The sequence below is a fragment of the Arachis stenosperma genome, chromosome 2 (genome assembly GCF_014773155.1).
Source record: "Arachis stenosperma cultivar V10309 chromosome 2, arast.V10309.gnm1.PFL2, whole genome shotgun sequence".
In the NCBI taxonomy this organism is placed as follows: domain Eukaryota; kingdom Viridiplantae; phylum Streptophyta; class Magnoliopsida; order Fabales; family Fabaceae; genus Arachis; species Arachis stenosperma.
Window position 1 is genome coordinate 119,699,167 of NC_080378.1, and position 8,538 is coordinate 119,707,704.

At 36.0% G+C, this 8,538-nt stretch overlaps 2 protein-coding genes across 2 annotated transcripts; one reads left to right on the forward strand and one right to left on the reverse strand.

Moving 5' to 3' along the window:
* Positions 1-883: 883 nt before the first annotated feature.
* LOC130963627 (aspartic proteinase nepenthesin-1-like) lies at positions 884-2,911 on the reverse strand. Its single transcript, XM_057889731.1, has 3 exons — positions 2,710-2,911; positions 1,426-1,714; positions 884-1,352 (listed from the first exon to the last, which is right to left on the reverse strand). Exons 1-3 carry the CDS (start codon positions 2,909-2,911, stop codon positions 884-886), a joined length of 960 nt encoding a protein of 319 aa, XP_057745714.1.
* Positions 2,912-2,918: 7 nt separating this feature from the next.
* On the forward strand, positions 2,919-3,521 carry LOC130963628 (aspartic proteinase nepenthesin-1-like). Its single transcript, XM_057889732.1, has one exon. The coding sequence runs from the start codon at positions 2,919-2,921 to the stop codon at positions 3,519-3,521; it is 603 nt and encodes a 200-aa protein (XP_057745715.1).
* The last annotated feature ends 5,017 nt before the right edge of the window (positions 3,522-8,538 follow it).

Consider the following 8,538-nt stretch of genomic DNA (forward strand, 5'->3'; position numbering starts at 1 on the left):
TGGAAATTAATAGAGTTCGATGTAGAGCAAGTGCATTATTAGTTCATCCAACATTGGAGCAGTGATAAATGTAAAACTTCTTCTGTATGTTCTTCAAATAATAAAAAAAATAATTTTAAGGTGGTTTTTGTTCTATTCTTTAAATGTAGAAATAACACTACACTAAATACATATGCTTGTTTAATGAATAATGGCTAGATTTAATTCATGCGTTGCTAGGAATTGGAAAAGTATCATTTTACACGAAGAACCAATTTTTGGTTTATGAAAAACACTATACACTGTTATTTCAAATAGCATAGTTGAAATTCAATTTTTCTTATATTTGAAAGAAAAAAAAGGCTGCGTCTAGTGAAAATTCAACGATGAAACAAGACACAAACGGAGGATGTATAGTCGTTAATATAAGTTGAGACATGAGTGAGCGATTGAAGAGGGATGATGATATATCAAGTAACACTTAAGTTGCTAACTAAAAATAATGCTGTCACACATACATATATATATATAAGATTGGATTTATTTATTAATTAGTGGTAAAGCTGGAGTATATACATAAAGTTAGCTTATTTGATTTAATTAACTGTTTTGAGCACAATTCTCTACACCAAACTGCAGCTTATTTTTTTTGGTATAAAAAATGAACTTAAAGTCAACTTGTTGGTAGGCACCCAAGAAATTCACTTGCTGGTCTGGGACAATGTTGAAACAGAACCATTCTGTGTCCCGTTTTAGTTTCTGTTCAAAAACACTTTGAGGAGGTAAATCGAGATGAGCACCTCCTTTGAAGTAGTAATTGACACTTGGTATGTTGGCAGTAAATCCTTGTGGCTTCCTCATCCTCTTATAACAAATTTTGTCTTTAAAGGTTACAACATCCTTTTCAAAGTCCCCAGTTGCGGGTAATTAGAATGCTATCTAATTTATTCACAAGTTTTTCATGGGCACCATTCAGCATAAATGAATCAGTGGAGCCAAAGTCAACAACTAACTGCTGATCTCTAAGCTTCCTCCGATCAATCCGAAGCCTCTTGCCGTTTACTCCAAGGTCTTCCAGCTGCAGAACAAAGTGATTTTTAGTTGCCCTTGTCATAAGAAGATCCACCGTCTGGAACCTTGTTAACGGCTTCACTTCTGAGCCAAACCTCAGGTAGGTTGATGGAGGGTTTTTCATATATCGCGGAACCATGCAGAATGAAAATTTCTTTGCTTTATATTGGCTTAGAAAAGAGCGGGGACCAGGGCTCATGCCAAAAGTACCTGCTATCTGATAAGCATCACCAGCATTACCATCATCATCATAGTTCTTATAACCGCATCCGAAGACAATCCCTTTCACCGCCTCCGTACCACTTCGAAGTAGAGAGGAATCTGAAGGTCTCACTGGAAAGCACGCCTGTGCTGTTGATGGATCTAGTTTTGTACTTCACCGTGTATATGCAGTGGCCTTTTTCGTTGGAGCGACTGTATTTGCAAAGGAGGTGACTTGAAGGCAGAGGTTGGTAGGTTCTTGACTTGCTATCCGTAAACGGTTGTTCTTTCTGAGGATAGCACCTATGGTTTTCATCTTGAATCTTGCATTCCTCACACTGAATCCATATTAAGTCGGATCCAGTGTCCAATGCTAACGGATAAGATTTGTAAGCGACATCACCCTCGATGTCGATGGTACCAATACCAATCTTTACTACCACATCTTGTTTATATGGGGAAACTAAGGGATTTACAAGGTTATAATGATAAAATAGAGATTTTGGCGAATGGGGTGGAATGAGCTCGAGGGACAAGTCACCACTTAGTGACGGTAGTGGTGGAAGAAGGGGTGATGACATTGATGATAAAACCATGAGGATGAGGAAGAGGAAGAAAGCTAAAATCATCATTTTCTTTAACAGTGGCGATGCCATATATAAATTATGTATTGTTCTGCACGTATATAATAACCACACTACACACATATATATAGGCAAGCAACATCATGGTATCATATCAATTACAACTTTACAAGTGCTTTAATTAATGGTAAGGACTAGGACACAAATTCAGAAACTGGTGTGACATTTATGATTTAACAATTCTTTAGCTAATTATAGAAAAAATGTGGTAACCAGCTAATTTGGTAGCTGAAGTCATCTAATATGTTCATGGATTATTTTCAGAGTTAACATCTATTGGCCATCTAACATAACTCTAAAAATAATCCATGAACATATTAGATGACTTCAGCTACCAAATTAGCTGGTTACCACATTTTTTCTATAATTAGCTAAAGAATTGTTAAATCATAAATGTCACACCAGTTTCTGAATTTGTGTCCTAGTCCTTACCATTAATTAAAGCACTTGTAAAGTTGTAATTGATATGATACCATGATGTTGCTTGCCTATATATATGTGTGTAGTGTGGTTATTATATACGTGCAGAACAATACCTAATTTATATATGGCATCGCCACTGTTAATGAAAATGATAATTTTAGCTTTCTTCCTCTTCCTCATCCTCATGGTTTTATCATCAATGTCATCACCCCTTCCTCCACCACCACCGTCACTAAATGATGGCTTGTCCCTCGAGCTCATCCCACCCCATTCCCCAAAACCCCCATTTTATCATTCTATCCTTGTAAATCCCTTGGTTTCCCCATATAAATAAGACGTGGTAGTAAAGATTGGTATTGGTACCATCGACATCGAGGGTGATGTCGCTTACAAATCTTATCTGTTAGTATTGGACACTGGATCCAACTTAATATGGATTCAGTGTGAGAAATGCAAGATTCAAGATGAAAACCATAGGTACTATCCTCAGAAAGAAGAACCGTTTCCGGATAGCAAGTCAAGAACCTACCAACCTCAGCCTTCAAGTCACCCCTCTGCAAACACAGTCGCTCCGACGAAAAAGGCCACTGCATATACACAATGAAGTACAAAACTGGATCCATTAACAGCACAGGCGTGCTTTCCAGTGAGACCTTCAGATTCCTCTCTACTTCGTCACCAAGTGATACGGAGGCGGTGAAAGGGATTGTCTTCGGGTGCGGTTATAAAAACTATGACGATGATGGTAATGCTGGTGATGCTTATCAGATAGCAGGGACTTTTGGCATGAGCCCTGGTCCCCGCTCTTTTCTAAGCCAATATAAAGCAAAAAAAATTTCATTCTGCATGGTTCCGCGCTATGTGAAAAACCCTCCATCAACCTACCTGAGGTTTGGCTCAGAAGTGAAGCCGTTAACAAGGTTTCAGACGGTGGATCTTCTTATGACAAGGGCAACTAAAAATCACTTTGTTCTACAGCTGGAAGACCTTGGAGTAAACGGCAAGAGGCTTCGGATTGATCGGAGAAAGCTTGGAGATCAGCAGTTAGTTGTTGACTCTGGCTCCACTGATTCATTTATACTGAACGGTGCCCATGAAAAACTTGTGAGTAAATTAGATAGCATTCTAATTACCGCAACTGGGGACTTTGAAAAGGATGTTGTAACCTTTAAAGACAAAATTTGTCATAATAGGATGAAGTAGCCACAAGGATTTACTGTCAACATACAAGTGTCAATTACTACTTCAAAGGAGGTGCTCATCTCGATTTACCTCCTCAAAATATTTTTGAACAGAAACTAAAACAGGACACAAAATGGTTCTGTTTTAACATTGTCCCAGACCAGCAAGTGAATTTCTTCGGTGCCTACCAACAAGCTGACTTTAAGTTCATTTTTGATACCAAGAAAAATAAGCTGCAATTTGGTCCAGAGAATTATGCTCAAAACAGTTAATTAAATCAAATAAGCTGACTTTATGTATATGCTCCAACTTTACCACTAATTAATAAATAAATCCAATCTTATATATATATATGTGTGTGTGTGTAACAGCATTATTGCATTGCATTATTTCTAGCTAGCAACTTAAGTGTTACTTGATATATCATCATCCCTCTTCAATCGCTCACTCATATCTCAACTTATATTAACGACTATACATCCTCGTTTGTGTCTTGTTTCATCGTTGAATTTTCACCAAACGCAGCCTTTTTTTTCTTTCAAATATAAGAAAAATTGAATTTCAACTATACTATTTGAAATAACAGTGCATAGTGTTTTTCATAAACCAAAAATGAGTTTTTCGTGTAAAATGATACTTTTCCAATTCCTAACAACGCATGAATTAAATCTAGCCATTATTCATATGATTAAAAATATATCAATGAAAAAACTTCAATCTTTTATAACTATTTTTCATATGAAAAAACTTCAATCTTTTTTTTGTCTCTTTTTTTCTTTCTTTCTTTTCTATTTAGTCACCAAAAAAAAATTAATTTAGACAAATAAAACTAATGATACTCAATAGAATCTTAAAATATAATCGTGACGACAACATGAATAGCGATCCACGTGTAAAATATGATAACCAAATGTTATGGAATTTTTGGCATTTGCACAGAACTGTTGGCGTCACATGCATAAACTAATAAGTACTATTTTTCTACTAAATTTACCATATCTTTCCTAAATCCTAATAATTATTCTATTATTTTTAATAACACAATAACAAAAATATAACAAATATATTTGAATAGACTTTATCCAAATTTCATAAATAAAGTATATAAAACCTTATTTAAAAACTGTATTTATGTCCATCCAAGATATATTTTTTTTAGAAAATAGAAATTTTTTTATAACATCACAATATTAATTGTACCATTATCAATAATTTTAATTTATTGATTTTATTTTAAGCCAGATTGACGACGGAAATTCATGTGAAAATGATAACAAAACAAAGAAGATGTCGTTATCAGTAATGTTTTTAATGGCATCTTCTTATCTTTTAATCTTCACATGTAAGTCTCTTTCATCAATCTCGTATAAAATAAAACCAATAATTTAAAATAAGTAAAAACAATATAATTAATATTGTAATGTCACAAAAAATTTCAATTCCAAATAAAAAATATTTGAAATGAATAATAAAACAATTTTTAAATAAAAGTTCATGGACGGTACACAAAATTTGGGCAAATACTTATCTAATATATTAGTCACATTTTCACTATTATCCTATTAAAAAATAAGTCTTATAAATCAGATATATGACTCCAATAGTTTCGTACAAATGCCAAGAATTTTTTTCTATCATATTTTATCCGTCAATTCGTTATCATGTTGTTAATACAATTATATGTCAAAATTCCATGAAGCACGGTCATTTTAGCTTTATTTGTCTAAATTAATCGGGAGAGAATATTAGCTTCAATTGTTTTTTTTTTTCAACATCTACTGAATTCTTCAAAACAAACAAAAATAGATACAAAAAATTAATTTTTTTTTCATATGATAAAATACATATGAATAATACCACAATGTATTCTTATAAAAATAAATATAAAATAAAAATAAAGATTGACCACACAAAAAGAATTGGTAGGAACGTCGGCTTCTAAAAAAAAGCAAATCAAGATGCCAACATTAAGGAAACAGATTCATAAAGTTTTCAATAGCTGTCAATACAAAATCACGCATCATCTTTATTTTTCATTTTTCTTGTAATATCTCCAGCATATGATTGACTTCCAAAAAAAACACCCAACAAACAATTACGACTATTACATAAAACAAAATTTTCCAACCCAAATTGTTCAACATACTTCTTTAAATAGTATGTCCGAGAGAGAAGTCATATATCTTAAAATATGTCATCATAATTACTTTTCATGTAAAAATAAATTCTAATATTAAGTATCTGAAATATTCATTAATAAAGCAAATCGATCCTAGTAAAAAGCAAATCAATCCTAGTAAAAGGAAAACCCTTCCCCTTAAATAAATAAATATTATCTCGGAAAAAAAAAATCGATATGATTCAACCTCTTGTAAATATACAGGAAAATCATTTCGAATTTCTTTTGCTTTTAACTTATGAACAAATTCTAAATTGAAAATTAAGTTATAAACACGGTAACTACTAGTTCTATCTTCTAATTCTACTGCATTGTATATATTTTTATTTCATAAAACACGTTTTAATGTATTCATCACAATCTACAAACAAAACTAAAAAAACTTTTATAATAGAAGTCAAAATCAATCTATATAGTCAAATCAGTCAAATAAATTGTTGCTAATTCAATGTCAAAACAACTAAAACAGACATTCAAACATCCTAATATCCTGTAAAAAAAAATACTAACAAAGACAAACCATAACCAATATTGTGAGAAAATTCAATGATGAATGATCATTACATGTAATGCTCAAACCCTAGACACAGAACACCTAAATTGGTCGGTATGACTTTGACTTCCTATAACAGTATGATCCTCAAAACCTTTTCCCCATTTGCATAAAAACAAACATCAAACCAAATAAAATCCAAAAAATGGAGACTAAACACAACAATATAATAAAGAAGAACTAATAAAACAAAACATCAAACGCCTCATTAAAACCCAAAAACAGAACATCTCCCTTTGCACATTTGCATGACAGAACAGAACATTAAACCAAATGAAATCCAAACACTGCTCTGAACAATTAAATCAAACCATAAATACCAATCAACAAAACTTAAACAAAATCAAAACCCTAATCGTGAATGCTCAACAAAAATTAAAGAAAAAGCAAAACAGTTACAGATATAATGAGCATAGGTAGAACTACCAATATTATACCTGCGCCGCTCCCTGTTTTGTTGGAGGATCCGTCTACATAGAGTTCCCATGTAGCCGGTTTTTCCTCTTGTTCTCCTGCATATTCCGCAATGAAGTCGGCGAGGCATTGGGCTTTGATTGCTGTCCGAGTTTCATATCTCAGATCGAACTCGGAAAGCTCTATCGCCCATTGAACCATTCTCCCTGCAACATCCGTCTTTTGGAGGATTTGCTTCATGGGTTGGTTTGTACGGACTCTTACTGTATGAGCCTGAAAGTAAGGTCGTAGCCTTCGCGAGGCTATCACTAAGGAGTAAGCAAACTTCTCTAGTTTGTGGTACCTTAGCTCAGGGCCTTGTAGAACCTTACTGGTAAAGTAGACCGGGTGTTGACCGACCTCGTCTTCTGTGATCAGGGCTGATGAGACAGCCCTGTTTGCGACGGATAGATATAGGACGAGGTCTTTCCCCGGTATTGGTCGAGTTAATATAGGAGGTTGGCTTAAGAATTTTTTGAACTCTTGGAACGCCTCCTCGCATTCCGGAGTCCATTCAAACTGGCATCCCTTCCTTAATAAGGAGAATAATGGAAGGGATTTTAGTGCCGATCCTGCCAAAAATCTGGAGAGGGCTGCAAGTCGGCCATTAAGCTGTTGAACCTCTCTCAAACAAGTCGGACTTTTCATTTCTAGGATGGCTCTGCATTTGTCGGGATTGGCCTCAATCCCTCTTTGTGTTAGCATAAAGCCTAGAAATTTCCCTGCTTCTACTACGAAGGCGCATTTGCGGGATTTAGTCTCATCCATGCAACCTTATAGTGTTGAAGACTTGTGAGAGGTCGGTTAAGAGGTCGACTTCTTGCTTGGTTTTTACCAACATGTCGTCGACGTATACCTCCATTAAGCTCCCTAAATGGGGGGAAAACACTTTGTTCATCAGCCTTTGGTACGTGGCTCCTGCATTCTTCAGTCCGAATGGCATGACCACGTAGCAATAGTTGGCTTTTGGTGTGATGAACGATGTTTTCTCCTGATCGGGTTCATGCATCGGGATTTGGTTATATCCCGAGTAGGCATCCATGAATGATAGGTATTGGTACCCCGAGCTGGAGTCCACCAGGGTATCAATACTCGGTAGAGGATAAGGGTCCTTAGGACATGCCTTATTCAGGTCGGTATAGTCGACGCACATTCTCCATTTACCATTTTGTTTTTTGACTAGCACTACATTGGCTAGCCATGTTGGGTATTTGACCTCCCTAATAAAGCCGGCTTCCAGGAGCGCCTGTACTTGTTCTTCTACTATTGAGGCTCGTTCTGGGCCGAGCTTGCGTCTTCTTTGCTGTACAGGTCGGGACCCCGGGAAAACCGAGAGCTTGTGGGACATGAGCTCGGGATCAATCCCGGGCATGTCGGAAGCCTTCCATGCGAAGAGGTCGGAATTAGTTCTTAGGAGTTCTCCCAACCTTTGTTTTAGGGTTTCCCCTAGGTTGGCTCCTATGTAAGTGTTTTTTCCTTCCTCTTCACCGACTTGTATTTCCTCGGTTTTTCCTCCCGGTTGGGGCCGTAGTTCTTCTCTGGTTCTTGCTCCACCCAACTCTATGGTGTGGACTTCTTTGCCTTTTCCTCTCAGGTTTAGGCTTTCGTTATAGCACTTCCTTGCCAATTTCTGATCTCCCCTCACCGTTGCTATTCCTCCGGGAGTTGGGAATTTCATGCAGAGGTGAGGAGTTGATACCACTGCTCCAAGGCGATTAAGGGTAGTTCTGCCGATTAAGGCATTATAGGCTGACCCTTCCTCGATGACTATAAAGTCTATGCTCAGAGTCCTTGATTTTTCCCCTTTTCCAAAGGTGGTGTGAAGGGGTAAAAATCCCAGTGGCTTTATTGGC

What these genes read in the sequence shown, in the direction of transcription:
- LOC130963627 (XM_057889731.1), bottom strand. Translation starts at nt 2,911, where the DNA reads ATGCAGTGGCCTTTTTCGTCGGAGCGACTGTGTTTGCAGAGGGGTGAC. An exon ending in AATACTAACAGATAAGATTT is followed by an intron (nt 1,715 to 2,709) that starts GTAAGCGACATC and finishes TAAATCCCTTAG; the next exon opens with TTTCCCCATATAAACAAGAT. An exon ending in CACTGCATATACACGGTGAA is followed by an intron (nt 1,353 to 1,425) that starts GTACAAAACTAG and finishes TCTACTTCGAAG; the next exon opens with TGGTACGGAGGCGGTGAAAG.
- LOC130963628 (XM_057889732.1), top strand. Translation starts at nt 2,919, where the DNA reads ATGAAGTACAAAACTGGATCCATTAACAGCACAGGCGTGCTTTCCAGT.